This window comes from Rhinopithecus bieti, unplaced genomic scaffold (assembly GCF_001698545.2).
Source record: "Rhinopithecus bieti isolate Rb0 unplaced genomic scaffold, ASM169854v2 scaffold_37463, whole genome shotgun sequence".
NCBI lineage: Eukaryota > Metazoa > Chordata > Mammalia > Primates > Cercopithecidae > Rhinopithecus > Rhinopithecus bieti.
In genome coordinates this window covers 918996-937535 of record NW_016815818.1, presented here as the reverse complement: position 1 = coordinate 937535, position 18540 = coordinate 918996, and the positions used below count along the sequence as shown (strand labels likewise).

The window sequence follows — 18540 nt, the reverse complement described above, 5'->3', positions numbered from 1 at the left end:
AAAAAAAAAAAAAAAAAAAAAAGTGCAGGGGTGTTATAAAAGCTTTTAAAATCTTGTGACATTTGAGGTTTTCATAACCTGATTTCTTCCTCCCTATCCAACCCCATTTTTGGTTATTCTCCATTAGAAACTATCAATTGGAAAGTTTCCATCACTTATTCCCAAATACACCAAGCTCACTGCAGATTCTAGGCTTTTCGTTTGTTTTTTAAGAAAAAATTATCTTGACCAGGTGACGTGGCTCACGCCTGTAATCCCAGCACTTTGACAGGCCAAGGCAGGCGGATCCCTTGAGCTCAGGAATTCGAGACCAGCCTGGCCAACATAGTGAAACCCCATCTCTACTAAAAATACAAAAATTAGCCAGGCATGTTGGCAGGCATGGCAGGCACCTACTCCAGCTACTCGCGAGGCTGAGGCAGAAGAATCAGGAGATTCTCTTGAACCCAGGAGGAGGAGGTTGCAGTAAGCCAGGACTGCACCACTGCACTCCAGCCTGGGCAACAGAGTGAGACTCCATCTCTAAGAAAAACAATTATCTTGAATTTACCAACTCAAAATGTGTAGTTCAATTCTATCTCTCCCATGAATTCTTCCCCTACTGTTTTCTTAAAATTTTCTGAACTCCCATAGCACAACTTTATTGCAAAACACAGAAAATTTCTCTATATTATTATATAATATAATGAGTGGTCTATTAGTTTTGTATTTCTACCTGAAAATATAAACCCATGGAGGGTCCTATTTCACATTTCCTTAGTATCGCTACAATCCATAACAAACAGCATATGCAAATACTGCTGACTGATGAGTTCTATTTATGTATTACACAGGTGAAGTTAAATCATCACAACCGTGGGACTAATAGCTACAAGCACCACGAAAGCAAGGACTGTGTCTGTCTTAAATCAATGTTCTATTCCTTGTACTTTATGCAGTGCCTGGCTCAATAAATATTTGCTAACAAATAAAAATGATTATTACAAACTGAACAATGACAAGAAAGAGTCAAATAGTTGTGGACAAAGAAAAAAATGTTAACAGTATTTCAACATGATAATGTATGCTTCTAAAGCTTTTCCTATTTATATTAATAGCACAATTAAATTATGACCAAGTATGTTAAGCAGTGATACAGCTTTTATTTTCACATACTCATAATTTTCCATATTTTCTCTCTTCCTCTCATTATTTCTAGGAATACATTTTAAATAAGATGAAGAACAATTACTGAAGCAGAGGTGAAGACTGTATCAACTGGACAAAAGCTCAGGTATACCAAGGTGGGGGCTAAATGGACAGAGTCAAGCAATTTGAATGGATGAATCTACTCACAGTGGTTAATTTTAAATATTAGGTATATAAAATGAGTCATTAAATAAAATTACATTTTCCAAAACTCTGGATATGTTAAGAATTTACTATATTATTCTTTAACCTACAACTATAGTTCATTTATTGTGATAATCAGATTAAAAAATAAGAAAAATGAGACAGAAAGAAATAATAAATGAAATGCCACCTATGTGTACTGAATTTCTTTGCAACAAAGCTAAGAATTATTTCTCTCTGTATACTACAAACTAATAGTAGCTTACCTAGAATGTAATTTCAATATAACTGGGAAAATCCATGTTCTTGACCTAAAGTGCTTTCTAATAAGTTTTTAATTCTAACACTTTGGCACCTTTCTTTAGATAATTTTAGAGTGTCTTACCAAACACAAATAGATGTAAATTTAAAATTTTTAAAAAGCATTATTCCACTATTCCCCACTTTACAAAGCTAAAAAAAATAAGAGGTGATTATAAAAAGTGAAGCTGAGTGTGACAACTCTTAATCCCTACCTCATACCCGAGATGTCATATTTATAGTTTAGGGGATGGGGAAAATATCATAGACATAAAATAAAATGAACAGGTACTTACAGCCTGGGCTTGTTGTTGGAATAATTCGTTCTGATTCTCTTCATCCTCTATTCCATCCCCAGGCATCAGGGAAGGAGGTAACCTAGAACTTCCAATAGCAACATTCAAATTGTTTGGAAAAACACTTGTCCTTTTGGAAGTTAAGTGTGCTGCTGAAGACTGCATGGCTATAGAGCCTTCTTTTTCCGCCTACACAAAGGAAGAAAGGAGGATAGTAACATTCTACCCCAATCCAGAGCAATCAAATAATGCCTCTAAAGCAGTTCAAGAGATTTTAAATTGGGGTGGGGGGCAGGGGAGAGGCTTTAGCTGGCAGAGGAATGAACATTTACCAGGCACCTCCCATGTGCTAATAATTTAGGTTATCTCATCTAACTCTCACACAGTCCTATGAGAGAAGTATCATATCCTTATTTTATGGATGAAGAAACTACAATCAGTGAAGTTAAGTAATTAGCCGAAAGTCAATAGCTATTAAGTGGCAAAGCCAGAATTCAAACTCAAGTCTGAACCCAAACTTCTGACATTGCTTTTAACTACTCGGTAAAAGCAAAAAATTGAGTCAGAACACAGGAATAAAACATTATTTCTCTACAAAAAAAGTCTACTAGTTAATCAGATTATATTAGGCATATAATCAAAGGAAAGTAATTCTGTTACTGCCTAATAGCTTATCTCATAACATACATATTTTCCATTCAATCTTTACTCAGGCTCACTTTTGAACTTACTCTTTCATAAGACTTCTGAAGCTGTTGCTTTTTTCTCAACCTAATTTGTTGATTTACTCGGTATTTAACTTGCTTCTGAAAATGTTTCAAAGCTTCTTGTTTTCTTCTTAGCTGTTCCTTTAGTTCTTCTTCAATCAAATATGCTGATGTCTTTAAAGACAAAAGATAGAAAATGAACTTAAATGTCAGCAGTTTTGTCCATTAGGGCTGTTTTAAACACAGAACAGTCAGGATAAGGATACAATTCTGAAAAAAAATAATTCCATTCTGTACAAAAAAATTGGAATGTATGAGTACTCAAATCAAATCTTAAATTTTTTATTGAACTGGACCTAACGATGTCTCATTAAATCTTAATGAACCAAATAAAACCTATCATATGTTACACATTTTCTAAAATGGAGTAAATAGTCAAGACACACCAGGTTACTTACCACTCACCAAGTATGTCATATTGTAAAATGTCTTCATATTCGGCATTATGCTCCATTTTTAAGCTAGCATGCCCTTCCTTTCATCTCCACCTAGTAAAGGCCTACTCAGTTTTCACAACGATTTAATACCCACTCCCCAGTACCTTCCACAACACTTTCTTCCTCTAAGCCCTCTTATGCTATAACACTTCTCATTTCACCAATGTTAACTGAGTATAGTACTTCTTGACTTCCCTACTACGTTATGAACTCTTTGAGGACAGGATATGTATTCAATTCTCCTTTATTTCCCCTACGGCATGTAGTAGAGAGGCTTGACTTAAGGGTAATCAATATATATTTATATAATTGCTGAATTCCAAAACATATTCTAAACCAGGGGTGTCCAATCTTTTGGCTTCCCTGGGCCATGTTGGAAGAACTGTCACACAAAATACATTAACACTAACAGTAGCTGATAAGCTAAAACACAAAATAAACTTTAAAATCACAAAAAAAATGCATAGTGTTTTAAGAAAATTTATTAATTTACGTTGGGTCGCATTCAAAGCCATCCTGGGCCACATGTGGCCCATGGCCACATGTTGGACAAGCTTGTTCTAAATAATCTGGAACACTTTATCCCATTTGAGATCTTGATCTGCATTTATCTCCTCTAAGTGCTTTGAATAATAATTATCATAGTCATCCTCATTAACAGCACTTATCATTATTATGGATCTATTACGTGACAAGTATTTTAACTACATTGTAGCACTCTATTCTCAAAACCACCTTTGGTAGTAGGTATTCTTATCTCTTATGTTACAGATGAGGAAACTGGGGTTCAAGAGGATACAGTAATTTTAATATAGCTAACTAGTAGCAGAACTAGAAGTTTCTGACTCCAACAATTATGTTCCTCTCTACACTGCTTTACTCTAGACTGCTTATGTCTCTCTTTCACTAGGAATTTTCAAATTAAATAAAATCATCATCATATCTCCTACCTATTCCTTCTAACTCAGTGATTCCGACTTCTAACTCTGGAGGGTGCCTCTGATCATTTTACAGGCTGTCATTAAATTCTCAAAATCAAATGCATTCAAATTTCAATTTAAGTTAAAATTTCCAAGGTGTCTATCCCATAAACTATTCTAGTGGAGTGTACAACTGTCAAAGAACAATTAGGTAGAATAATTCCAGTGGAGAGATATATACATAATGAAGCCTGAACAACTGACTCAGCTTAACTCAAGTCCCAGACAAGTTTAAGCCATTCAGCCTCTTTCTTTTACCACCATTTTCTGTGCTCCTCTTTTACTCTACAAGATTACAAGTCAGGTCATAAAGAAACTTCCACCTGGGTTCTCAGAGTGCTCATTCTGAAGGAAGTCAGCACCATGTAAAAATTCATACTACTCTGAGATTACCATGCTGTGAGGAAGTCCAAGTTAGTCAAATAGAGATGCCCATGCGAAAAGAGAACTGTATCTAGCCAGCACCCAGACATTCTAGTTATCCTAGCCCAAGTGTCAGCTATATGAATAAGAAAGCCATCTTGGACATTACAGCCCAGCAGATGCCACATGACTGGGACAGCTTGATTATTTTCTAGCTCCAACCAATACCCAGAAAATAGTCAAGGTGACTCAGACATGTCCAGTTATTTGAGTCCCAGCTAAGGCCCTAGACACTATGGAGCAGAGACAAGCCATTACCACTGTACCCTGCTCAAATTCCTGATACATAGTATTATTTGCTTTATACCACTAAGTTCTGGGGTGGCTGGTTACACAGCAAAAGCTAACCAGAACAAATTATAAAACAATGCAATCCCATATATGATGATAGAACAGCAGTGTCTTTTGATGCTAATTTATTAATAATTATTGGAGGGAGGTAGTCTAAAGCTATGACACTTTGAGGAATCCTGATGGCCTCCTGAAATTTTGGGGAGAAAAATGAGTAGAAGTTCCCCTTTAGAACAGACATGATCTAAGGGCCAAGCTTTAGAAGTAACTATTCAGCATTTATTTTGAGCTGAGAGAACTATATCCGTTAATAAGGGTGGATACCCAGACTAGACATGCTAAAGCTATAAGGAGTTCTATTAGATGCTTGATCAAACTCCCTTTGGCTGGAATTGATCAGAAATTTTTAAATCAGGAAAAGAGTTATGTTTATCCATGTTCCAAGACTTTAATATTTTGAGTTAATGTGTGTGAATACGATATTCAATACTTCTTAACATAGAAAAAGTTTGATACACTACTGATACTATACAGATGTAACTTGAGCAATTTAAAAAGGTGTCAACAACTTAAATACCAAAATATCTTTATACCAAATCTTACCGAGACTTGTGGGGTGTTTCTTGCATTCATCCCTTCTCATTCCACTTTTTTTTTTTTTTCCCAGAGATGGAGTCTCATTCTGTTTCCCAGGCTAGAGTGCAGTAGCATGATCATAGCTCACTGCAGCCTAAAACTCGTGGCTCAAGCACTTCAACCACCCTTTTTCAAGGTTTTTCTTCTCTATTTCTTACCCCTAACAAAGTTTTGATGCTATACTCCATGCTTAAATTGTTATAATTATATTCTAATTTATCCCCAGGATCCAATCACTCCCTATCCTTCAAAACCTTTGAAGCAATTAATTTAATCAAAACACTGGTTGATCATGACATTCACCTGTAAACATTTTGAAAAGTCAATCCCTTCTCCAAAATTTCCTATGGTACTCCACCATCCCTATTTTCCATAATCCTGTCAATGACCATTCTACTAAACTTTCCACTCCAATCAATCTAATCTACCCTTAGAATCCTCAACCTTGCTTACTTTTTACTCTCCTCATTCTCCTTAATAGGAGAATCATTCCCTTCCCTTCTCCGATCAAATTATTCATTTACACTTTCCTGGGTCACATCAACCCAATGTCATAGCTTCTTGATTAAGCATTATATTCTTAGAACTTATACAGATATACCACCTAGACTCTTAAAATCCTTTTTGGAAATAGGCAGGGTAGGAATAAATCAATGAATACACATACATATGTGCAAACATAAATAAAATGAATGAATATAGTATATTGCATTGCTTTAACATTTAAACATGTCTCATTTCTCCTCTGAGATCAAGTACACTGAGGGAACACACCTTATCCTTTTTTCATCCATGTTCAGCACCTTGTCTCACATACAGATGACATTTTGTGCCTTTCATAAATACTTCATGAGTGTCTATATTAGGCAGTATTTAAGATAAAAGTGGGAATGTGATGATAAATGAGATTTGTTCTCTATGCTCAAGGAGCTCACACTGCATCAGGAAAAGATACATAAACAATCTACCATAACACAATGTGGTAAGTGCCAAGTTAAATTTGAACAAATAGCTATGGGGCACAGTTTGGTGAAAGACTATCAGAAACCGTGGAATTTCTAGTTAGACTTTCTCAGATTACCAAAGTTCATCTCTTTCTCCTTTATTCTATTACTCCATTTTGCCTGAATCCTCATTACAAAATTTATCATAAACCTTAAGCAACCAATTAATGTTACTTAAAGTATGCCAACTATCATCCATACTAAGTTGCAGTGTCTGGAAGACGTAGATAGTGCCTATGTCTTGGGCATAGCAAGCAATCAAGAGTCTGACGTAAACTGATACACAGATATATATCTATATAACCTGTTCCATGTAGATTATGTTCTATATATTATAGTAGGTGAGTAATAAGCATTTGATTATGCCAACTAAAGCTGCAATCAAGTTTTGGCAAATACTTGTTTGTTCTATAATCCTGATGCAAGAACATAAACTATGTATGGTAGAATAGAAACAGCATCCTCGGACTGTTCATCTTTAAGCACCCAGGATTAGAGAAGGCTAACAAAAAGGGTGGTGGGGAACCCCACCATATTTGGATCAAACTGACACTCACATATGCTGGGATTTCCGAACTACCTGGTGAGGCAGGTTCCACCCATGCCCCAACTGGTACCATAGCCTGGTTCCTCTCAGCCAGCACTGCCAACACGTCCTTGCTCTTCAGGGGGTTTAAAGCCAGGGGCAACTTTGTGGTATTTCGAGGTTTCTTTGGGGCCATACTTCCCAGCATCTGTGACTCCTGGTTAGAAGAAAGAAAAAGCTTAAAATCTTCAAACGACTGCATTAAAAGCTTAAAATCTTCAAACGACTGCATTAAAACCTCCTAACACATGAGCCACAGGCCCGTGAAAAGAAGAGAAGCCCTGGAGGCAGAAGCCTGGCACGGAGTGGAAACACAAGTATTCTAGAGAAAAACGAAGAAAAGAAGGGAAGAGAAATAGGCATAAAGAGGCAAGGAAAGGTTGTTAAGTTGCCTTCTAGAAGAAATGGCGATGAGAGGGAAGAGAAAGGATGGGAATGACAGAACGATGGCTGTGCCCCGCTGTGGGCGCAGTGAGGCGGGAAGGGAGGAATGACAGCAGCAGACCGGGGAAAGAGGGAGGGGCGGGGACCTGTGTCTGCAGCCGAGAGTCCCAATAATCGGTATCCGGTTATGGGAAGACGCGCTGAACGGCTGGGAGCCTCGGGCCAGATACAAGTCTGCTTCTGAGGCCCCGAGGTCCACTCCGGCTGAGATGGCACTGGCCGGGAATCGGCCCGCAATTCGCCACAGACTCAGTCTACTCGCTGTACTAAGGCAACCGCCTCAAGCAAACCGCCACTTTGGGCCGAACTTCTCCGTCCCGCCCCTTCGTAGCCTTGTGCCCGCCCCTTCCGGGCCCGCGTCCCCTCCCGAAGCTGGGAAGGCGTGAGAGGTGGGGTTTTGAGCGTCCGTGGTATCGCCACTTCCTCTTCCTGCCCGGCTGAGGGGGCGGGAACGTGTGGGTACGCGCGGTTGCTAGGTAATGCGCCATCTGAGGCGAGGTGGGAATGTAGTTGCTGGACCAGCGCCGAGACCTCCTAAATCCCTCCGGAAAGGGACGCGTTGGGCCTGTGATCTGGCAGACTGGGCGGGCCAGGAGTCCCAGCAGAGGGAACCACGGCAAAAGAATGAAAGAGGGAGGCGAGCCTCTCACGGCTTCCTGGAGAAACAAATTAAGCTAACAAATTTTTCGGATCCTCTGTGCAGCTCATTTTACAACGCTGTTTCGTACGTGTTATTGTATTTGGACATCATGGCCTCTTGAGTGGTCTCCCTCTCTGCTGCAAGCTCTGCTGTAATCCAGAGACACTTGACTATCACTGTAGGATAATTTATTCATTCGGTTAACATACATTACTACGAGCTTTTTATATACCAGTGCTGTTCCAAGCACCGGAGATACGTAGCTATGAACGAAACAAATATCCCTGCTCAGGGAATTCACAATAGAGTGAGGGGAAATAAGCGAATAAACAATGAGTAAGTAAATGTCTGTGATGTGGAGTAAAAGCAAAGAAAGCGGATAGGGAGTGGAGCGGGCAGGGTGGGAATGGGAAGGATGAAATATTAGAATGTCCAGAGAAAGCTGCACTGCGATACTTTTCAGCAAAGACTTAAATGAGATAATAGAAGAGGCCACTGTGCTCTTCAATGGAGACTTTGTAAACATGTTCCAGATACAACAGCAAGTACAAACGCCCCAAGGTGGGAGCATTGGCTCGTTGAGAAAAAGTCAGGAGGATAGTGTGACCGGAGCAGAGGGAAAGGGGAAGAATGCTGAGACAGTAGGTCAAGCAGGCAGTCCAATCGAACATCGTCAGCCACCATAGGTGTTGAGATGAGAAGCCACTGGAGCAAGGTTTGGAGCAAAGGAACACCATAATGTGACTTAAAATTAAAAAAAAAAAAAAATCCGAATGCTGTAGTGAGAATAGACTGTAAAGACCAATTAGGTGGCTATTGCAATAATTTGGATAGGGGATTATGATGTCTTGGATCAAGGAGGTAGTGGTGGAGATGATGATACGTGGTTGAATTCTGTAGTTATTTGGGAGGCAAAACTTTCAGGATCTGTTGAAGGTTTGGATATGGATTGTGTGAGGGAGAGATGTCAAGGAAAACTAGGGGCTTCATCCTGAGCAGCTGTCAGGATGAAATTACTGAAATAGTGAAGATGGTGGAAGGAGTAGATTTGGAAAGGGGAAGATCAGAAGTTCAGTTTGGGGCAGATTAAGTTTTATTTATCTAATCAACATCCAAGAAGATAGTATGAGAAAAAGTGTCGGGAGCTGAGAGAAGAGTTCTGGGCTGCAAATACAAATTTAAGAGTTGTTAGCCTGTAGATTGAAAGCCGTGAGACTGGATGGACTCATCAAGGGGTTGAATCGAGACAGATGAAAGAATAAATCCTAAAACAGCCCCAGGGTATTTCACTATTACAGAGGCTGAGAAAAAGAGGAGGAGAATGCTAAGAGATTGAGAAGGATTAATCAGTAAACCAAGGAAGAAAATCACAAGGGTGTGATACCTTGAAATCCAGGTGAAAAAGAAATGTTCCATTGAGGACAGACCATCTGTGTTAAATCCTGCTGACAGATCAAATAAGGTAAGGACTGAAAATTGACTATTGGATTTGACCATGTGGAAGTCATTGATAACTTTTAAAAGAGCAGTGTCTTTAGAGCAGTTGGAGAGCAAAAGCCTGATGGGCTAGGCAAGAAAGAGTAGGAGAAGGAATTGGAGACAGCAATTTTAGACAATTCTTTCCATGAATTTTGTTGTGAAGGGACACAGTGAAAGAGGTGGCTGAATGTAGAGGTAGGATCATTGGAGAGTTATTTAAGATCATAGCATATATTTTTTATTGATGGAAATTAACCAGTAGACAGGAGAAAACTAATGATGCAGGAGAGATATGAGAGAATTTGGGGATCTACAGTCGTGTGTCACTTAAAGATGGGGATACATTTTGAGAAATGTTAGGTGATTTGTCTTTGTACAAACCTCATAGAGGAAATGGAACCTAGTGAACAAGTGGAGGGATTGGCCTTAGATAGCAGGAGGTATGGTTAATTATAATAATAGCAGAAAAGTTAGAATACCCAGGAAACTGATAATTAGGTAATGTGGTGGTAGGAGCTTATGGAAATTCTCTTCTGATTACTCTGTTTTCTCTGTAAAATAGTATTGTAGCCAACCTCCAAGATGGCCCCTAATGATCCCCACCTTTGTGTAGTCCCCTCTCCCACATTATACCTAGGTTGGTCTGCATGACCAACAGAATATGGCAGAAGGGGTGGTGTATTACTACAGAGGTTAGGTTATAAGAGACATGCTGATATGCACTTGTTTGCTCTCCTTCTCTCCTTTCCTCCCTCCTTCCCTCTCTCTCAGATCTCTTGCTCTGAGAGAAGCCATGTACATAATTAGCAGTTCTATAAAGAGGATCACATGGCAAGAAACTGAAACATTCTGATAGCAGCCCTGTGCATGAACTTGGAAGTAGACTCTCCAGCCCTAATCAAGTCTTCACAGACTGTGCTCTCAGCCAACAATTGACTGCAACCTCATAAGAGACCCTGAGCCAGACCGCCCAACCAGAAACTATGTGAGATAATGTTTGTTGTATTAAGATGCTAAATTTGAGGGTCATTTGTTATACAATGGGAAGTAGAAGGTAAGGGACAGTGAAAAGTTGGTAGAGTCAAGAAGTTGTAGGTCCCTGTGGTGGTCTAAGGTTTGTTAGAACAGGATACTCAAAAGAATGTGCTAAGATAAGAGGTGGTGGTCTGAGAGTAGGATGCTTGGAGCTGAGTGTATGGAGAGGCTGTGGTTATTGGTGCTGTCAAAGCCTATGGTATGACCAAAGGAGGGAAAGCTAAGGAAGGTTAAAGAACAAGATCACTGGAGAAGGGATAGAAACCGAGCACCAGAGCATTGATTGGATGATCCATGAGGATACCGAAATCACCAAAAAATATATCAAGAATGATGTTGGAGAGAGCCAGAAGCAACAATCTTGAAAAGGCTTGGAGGTTGGTGGATAAGTATAACTTGGAAACCCAAGCATGGTATAGTCTGGTGACATGAGATTCAAAGTTGTAGGTGAGGTTAAGAAAAAGGGAGGAGGTGGTTTAGCAATAGCACTGAGTAACTGCATAGCAAGAAGGAAACTCATCCCACCTCCACTCAGAGGGGCAAGGAACAAAAAACAGCTACTATTAGGTGAGTGCAAAAGTAATTGTGGTTTTTGCATTGTTGGAATTTGCCATTTCGTGTTGGAATACATGCTTGAATAAATGTGGTTATGTTATACATCAGTTTAATGGGCATTTCTCACTTTTTTTTTGCTAATAACTTATTTCTTGCTGTTTATGTTTATTTTAGACTATGGAAATTATGTTAGACAAAAAACAAATGCAAGCAGTTTTCTTATTCGAGTTCAAAATGGGCTGTAAAGCAGCAGAGACAACTTGCATCATCAAGAATGCATTTGGCCCAGGAACTGCTAGCGAACATACAGTGCAGTGGTGGTTCAAGAAGTTTTGCAAAGGATGGCCAGGTGCGGCAGCTCACACCTGCAATCCCAGCACTTTGGGAGGCCAAGGCATCCAGATCACTTGAGGTCAGGAGTTTGAGACCAGCCAGGCCAACATGGTGAAACCCCTTCTCTACTAAAAATACAAAAATTACTTGGGCATGGTGGCACGTACCTGTAATCCCAGCTACTCAGGAGGCTGAGGTGGGAGAATCACTTGAACCTGGGAGGCAGAGGTTGCAGTGAGCAGAGATCATGCCACTGTACTCCAGTGACAGAACAAGACTCTGTCTCAACTTAAAAAGAAAGAAAGAAAGTTTTGCAAAGGAAATAAGAGCCTTGAAGATGATGAGCGTAGTGTCCGGCTATCGGAAGTTGACAATGACCAATTGAGAGCAATCATTGAAGCTGATCCTCTCATAGCTACAGAAGAAGTTGCCTAAGAACTCAATGTTGACCATTCTATGGCCACTTGGCATTTGAAGCAAATTGGAAAGGTGAAAAAGCTCGATAAGTGGGTGCCTCATGAGCCAACCGAAAATCAAAAAATTATCATTTTGAAGTGTTGTCTTCTCTTGTTCTACACAACAATGAACCATTTCTCCATTTGGATTGAGACGTGCTATGAAAAGTAGATTTTATACAAAGCTGGCAACGTCCAGCTCAATGGTTGGGCCCAGAAGAAGCTCCACAGCACTTCCCAGAGCACCAAAAACAAGTCGTGGTCACCGTTTGGTGGTCTGCAGCCAGTCTGATCCACTGTGGCTTTCTGAATCCTGGTGAAACCATTACATCTGAGAAGTATGCTTAGCAAATCAATGAGGCACTGAAAAGTGCAACACCTGCAGCTAGCAGTGGTCAACATAAAGGACCCAGTTCTTCTCCACAACAACAACAATGCCTGACTACTTGTCACACAACCAACCCTTCAAAAGTTGAACAAATTGGTCTATGAAGTTTTGCCTCATCCGCCATATTCGTCTGACCTGTGGCCAAACCAGCTACCACTTCTTCAAGCATCTCAACAACTTTTTGCAGGGAAAACACTTCTACAACCAGCAGGATGCAGAAAATGCTTTTTAAGAGTTCAGCGAATCCCGAAGCACAGCTTCTTACACTACAGGAATAAACGAACTTATTTCTCATTGGCAAAAAGGTATTGATTGTAATGCTTCTATTTTGATTAATAAAAATGTGTTTGAGCCTAGTTATAATCACTTAAAATTCATGGTCCAAAACCACAATTAGTTTTTTTTTTTTTAATTATACTTTAAGTTCTGGGATACACGTGCAGAACACGCAGGTTTGTTACATAAGTATACACATGCCACAGCGGTTTGCTGCAACCGTCAACCCATCATCAGTCTATGTTGTTAATCTTTTCAAAAAACAAGCTCCTGTATTCATGGATTTTTTGAAGGGTTTTTCGTGTCTCTATCCCCTTCAGTTCGGCTCTGATCTTAGTTATTTCTTGTCTTCTGCTATTTGCTCTTGCTTCTCTAGCTCTTTTCATTATGATGTTAGGGTGTCGATTTTACATCTTTCCCGCTTTCTCCTGTGGGCATTTAAGTGCTATAAATTTCCCTCTAAACACTGCTTTAGCTGTGTCCCAGAGATTCTGGTACATTGTGTCTTTGTTCTCATTGGTTTCAAATAACTTATTTCTCTCTTAATTTCATTGTTTACCCAGCAGTCATTCAGGAGCACGTTATTCAGTTTCCATGTAGTTGTGTGGTTTTGAGGGCATTTCTTAATCCTGAGTTCTAATTTGATTGCACTGTGGTCTGAAAGACTGTTAAAATGTTCATTCTTTTGCATTTGCTGAGGCGTGTTTTACTACCAATTATGTGGTCAATTTTAGAATAAGTGCAATGTGGTGCTGAGAAGAAGGTATATTCTGTTGATTTGGGGTGGAGAGTTCTGTAGATATCTGTTAAGTGTGCTTGATCCAGAGCTGAGTTAAAGTCCTGAATATCCTTGTTAATTTTCTGTCTCGTTGATCTAATATTGATAGTGGAGTGTTAAAGTCTCCAACTATTATTGTGTGGGAGTCTAAGTCTCTTTGTAGGTCTCTAAGAACTTGCTTTATGAATCTAGGTGCTCCTGTATTGGGTGCATATATATTTAGGATAGTAGCTCTTTTGGTGCATTGATCCCTTTACCATTATGTAATACCCTTGTCTCTTTTGATCTTTGTTGGTTTAAAGTCTGTTTTATCAGAGACTAGGATTGTAACTCCTGCTTTTTTTTGCTTTACCATTTGCTTGGTAAATATTCTCCTGTTCCTTTATTTTGAGCCTATGTGTGTCTTTGNCTCTATCCCCTTCAGTTCGGCTCTGATCTTAGTTATTTCTTGTCTTCTGCTATTTGCTCTTGCTTCTCTAGCTCTTTTCATTATGATGTTAGGGTGTCGATTTTACATCTTTCCCGCTTTCTCCTGTGGGCATTTAAGTGCTATAAATTTCCCTCTAAACACTGCTTTAGCTGTGTCCCAGAGATTCTGGTACATTGTGTCTTTGTTCTCATTGGTTTCAAATAACTTATTTCTCTCTTAATTTCATTGTTTACCCAGCAGTCATTCAGGAGCACGTTATTCAGTTTCCATGTAGTTGTGTGGTTTTGAGGGCATTTCTTAATCCTGAGTTCTAATTTGATTGCACTGTGGTCTGAAAGACTGTTAAAATGTTCATTCTTTTGCATTTGCTGAGGAGTGTTTTACTACCAATTATGTGGTCAATTTTAGAATAAGTGCAATGTGGTGCTGAGAAGAAGGTATATTCTGTTGATTTGGGGTGGAGAGTTCTGTAGATATCTGTTAAGTGTGCTTGATCCAGAGCTGAGTTAAAGTCCTGAATATCCTTGTTAATTTTCTGTCTCGTTGATCTAATATTGATAGTGGAGTGTTAAAGTCTCCAACTATTATTGTGTGGGAGTCTAAGTCTCTTTGTAGGTCTCTAAGAACTTGCTTTATGAATCTAGGTGCTCCTGTATTGGGTGCATATATATTTAGGATAGTAGCTCTTTTTGGTGCATTGATCCCTTTACCATTATGTAATACCCTTGTCTCTTTTGATCTTTGTTGGTTTAAAGTCTGTTTTATCAGAGACTAGGATTGTAACTCCTGCTTTTTTTTGCTTTACCATTTGCTTGGTAAATATTCTCCTGTTCCTTTATTTTGAGCCTATGTGTGTCTTTGCACATGAGATGGGTCTCCTGAGTACAGCACACTGATGGGTCTTGACTCTTTATCCAATTTGCCAGTCTGTGTCTTTCAATTGGGGCATTTAGCCCATTTACATTTAAGGTTAATATTGTTATGTGTGAATTTGATCCTGTCATTATGATGCTAGCTGGTTATTTTGCCCGTTAGTTGATGCAGTTTCTTCATAGTGTTTATGGTGTTTACAATTTGGTATGTTTTTGCAGTGGCTGGTACCAAAACCCCAATTACTTTTGCACCAACCTAATACTTGAGAAGGCAACAGAGAGGTTGAATTGCACACCTCCATACACAGACACATACATGCACACCAACACTTGGGAAGAAGTGCTGTTAGGTATCTCCTTGCTTTCTTCAACTCTCCACCTCAAGGTCTGTGCCTCCCACTAGCAACTGGGCCAGCGGTTTCATAATAATCTACATTCTTCTTTTTTGAGACAGAGTCTTGCTCTGTCACCCAGGCTGGAGTGCAGTGGCACGATCTTGGCTCACTGCAACCTCCACCTTCTGAGTTCAAGCGATTTTCCTGCCTCAGCCTCTCCAGTAGCTGGGATTACAGGCACCCGCCACCATGCCCAGCTAATTTTTGTATTTTTAGTAGAGACGGGATTTCACCACGTTGGCCGGGCTGGTCTTGAACTCCTGACCTCAGGTGATCTGCCTACCTCGACCTCCCAAAGTGCTGGGATTACAACTGTGAGCCATCACACCCAGTCAGTAATCTACATTCTTGATATGTCCAGAGAATTCACATCTAAGGCCCTGTTCCCCTTTTCTGACCTCTTCAGGAACACTTATGTTCTATATAACCAGTGTTGGTTTCTCATCAAGGAAACTGTTTCGAAATATCTATCTTCCTCAGGAACTTAAAAGAATGGATGCTGCTGGCACCAAAGTGTTGAGGCCCTGCTCCAGAGCACTCCTCATCAGAGTTGGATATAATCCCTATTCTGTGTCTGGGGGATCCCTGGACATGTCTGCACAAAGCCCTGAGTCATTGGGTCCTTGGCAGTGGTCCACCCCATACAGAACTGATTGTTTCATGAGCATGAGGGAGCAATTTGCATTTTGGGTCACTACTTTCCTATTTGTTGCTGGCTGACCCACACCTGTAACAAATTAGAAAACTTGGTCACATGTCAATTCTCAGGGCATAGCCTAAGGAGAACATCTATAGAAGTGAGAAACCTGCCTATCTCTACTCTCAGGGGAACTGGATTTTGGGGAATGAAGCCTCAGGCAGCTGAGTCATGCCCACTTTCAGCCCCTCTCCCAAGTTTCAGCAGGGTGTTCAAGGGCTAACTGATATTCTGGGCTATTTCCTGAAAATGAACCATAGCACTGTCCTTTTTCTTCCTCCTCCTTATTCACCTCTCAAAATAACCTTTTTAACTAGGATAACTAGAGGAGTCCTTCTGCTTGCCTGTGCAGACCAGGTCTCTGCAGTAGCATTTCACTGTAAATGGCACCAATAGCAGATTGCTCCAGTTAAGCCCAGTTTTCTCAACAGCATCTGCTGTATACTTTTTGCAAAAGATTCTCTAATTTTACTACGGATGCAGAAGTCTTTTTCTTCTTACTCTTGGGTGTGTGATTAAAAGAAAATTAACAGGGATTTCAGCATCTCTCTATATTGCCAAATATTCATCTAGGATAGTTGAGAGATGCACTATCCAGATTTTCCAAGGAAGGGCTTGTTGGCTGTCTGCTCCCTCTGCGACAGAGCAAGACTCTATCTCAGAAATAAATAAATAAATAAATAAATAAATAAATAAATAAAGTCCTTCTTTCTATTCCCTGTTGACACTGTTGAGCCTCTGAATTACCTCAATGCTACCCCATCTCTAGTCTTTCTAAATACATGAGCCAATAAAGTTATTTATTATTAATGCCAATTTGCATTAGATTTTATATGATTTGTAACGTAGACCATAGACAAGCTCTGAGATGAGTCCATTGGTAAATATTGAAGACTAAAAGAGACAAGCAGAATGAATCAGAGCTACCTACAAAAACTGGTTCCTGGAATGGCCTCAAAACTGAGCCCTCCAATTCCAGATCCAGGTCTTAAGTATTCATGCAATATGCCTCTCGTCTGATGGTACTTCACTGGGATATCTATTCTTTGAAGCCAAAGAAGCTTGACTAAGGTAGGAGACTTTTCCTTTTTTTGTTTTTTGAGACAAATTCTCTGTCGCCCAGGCTGGAGTGCAGTGATGCAACCTTGGCTCACTGCAACCTCTGCCTCCAAGTTCAAGAGATTCTCCCACCTCAGCCTCCCAAGTAGCTGAGATTACAGGCATGTGCCACCACGCCCAGATAATTTTTTGTGTTAAGTAGATCAGGGTTTCGCTATGTTGGTCAGGCGAGACTTTTTCTTTGAAGCTAGTTTTAGCCAACATTATTTTATCTATCCTTGTTACTTACATTATTCACTCTATGCTTGACTTTTAAAAAAAAAAATCTCTTGAAGTATAAAATTCTAAATTAAAGATACTTTAACATATGACATCCGCGCCACGTGAATCTCATGCTGCCCGATCACAAACGGGCCCTGCCCGCTCCTCTGCGTCCTTCCTCGCCTCGGGACATCGGATCAGCCTGAAGACAATCTTCTTAGCAACTACAATCAAAGAACAGCCCCCACCAGAACCAACACAGCAATGTTCTCACTCATATAGGTGCACTGAACAATTGAGATAACTTGGACTTCCGGGGAAGGGGGAACATCACACACTGGGGCCCTATCGTCCGGGGAGGGGGGAGGGAGAGGAGGGCTTGGCCAAGTGGAGAGTTACTACATGATATAAATGATGATGGATGGGTGCTCCACGAGGAGTTGAATGGTGCAGCACACCAACAATGGCATAAGTAATACATATGTAACAAACCTGCACGTTATGCACATGTAAAAAAAAAAAAAAGATACTTTAAAAATAGGTTGCAGGGCCAGGCACAGTGGCTCACGCCTGTAATCCCAGCACTTTGGGAGGCCAAGGCGGGCGAGTCACAAGGTCGGGAGATTGAGATCATCCTGGCTAACACGGTGAAACCCCGTCTCTACTAAAAATACAAAAAATTAGCCGGGCGTGGTGGCGGGCGCCTGTAGACCCAACTACTCGGGAGGCTGAGGCAGGAGAATGGCGTGAACCCAGAGGCGGAGCTTGCAGTGAGCCGAGACCACACCACTGCACTCCAGAGTGAGATTGCGTGTCAAAAAAAAAATAGCTTGCCAGCTCTAAAAGCAATTTTTGAAAAGGAATTTTAAAAATGTAACCCCTAAAACGTGTAAGACATGAGGCCTTAAAAGAGAAAATAAGAGGAAAACGTTCTGGAGAAGATAGTGTGATGGCTGCACAGCAATGTGAAAGTACTAAATCCCACTGAAATGTATAACTTAAAAAGTTAAAATGATAAACTGTATATTTCGTATATTTTTCCACAATGAAAATAGAATTTTATTTTTTTAAAAAAGCAGTAAGGCTCTCTAGATAACTATTTGGAGAAAGCCAAGTTATTCATTTGTGTGTGTTCTGCTGTAATTGTTTAAATTATCTACTATTAAGAGTCACATTTTCTATATCCCAAATCTTTGGGGATAGCATATTACAGTGGAGAAAGGCGTTTTAAAGACAAACTTGGGCTTATGTTCCAGTTCTGCAATTTACTGTCTGTGGTCAAGTCACATTATCTGAGTCTTTATTTCTAGATATGTAACATATGTAATAATAATTGACCCTTCAGGGTTTGTTTGTGTTTTGTGAGAAGTAACATTACGTATGTAAAATAT

General features: G+C 40.0%; 1 protein-coding gene and 1 long non-coding RNA gene across 4 annotated transcripts in view; one reads left to right on the top strand and one right to left on the bottom strand.

The window, feature by feature from the left end:
* CCDC15 (coiled-coil domain containing 15) overlaps positions 1-7860 on the bottom strand; it is an 81322-nt gene extending 73462 nt beyond the window's left edge. For 2 of the 3 annotated variants that reach the window (XM_017853822.1, XM_017853820.1), the window contains exons 1-4: positions 7583-7860; positions 7024-7209; positions 2660-2809; positions 1929-2117 (exon numbers count right to left, since the gene is read on the bottom strand). In XM_017853822.1, coding sequence (XP_017709311.1) covers positions 1929-2117; positions 2660-2809; positions 7024-7200 — 516 coding nt within the window. In that variant the 5' untranslated portion in view covers positions 7201-7209; positions 7583-7860. The remainder of the gene's footprint in view (positions 1-1928; positions 2118-2659; positions 2810-7023; positions 7210-7582) is intronic. The other variant, XM_017853823.1, reaches the window with a different exon arrangement.
* Positions 7861-8558: 698 nt separating this feature from the next.
* Positions 8559-11517, top strand: LOC108516371 (uncharacterized). Its single transcript, XR_001881804.1, has 3 exons — positions 8559-9598; positions 10387-10600; positions 11380-11517. It is a non-coding gene; the product is annotated as an uncharacterized LOC108516371 (long non-coding RNA).
* The last annotated feature ends 7023 nt before the right edge of the window (positions 11518-18540 follow it).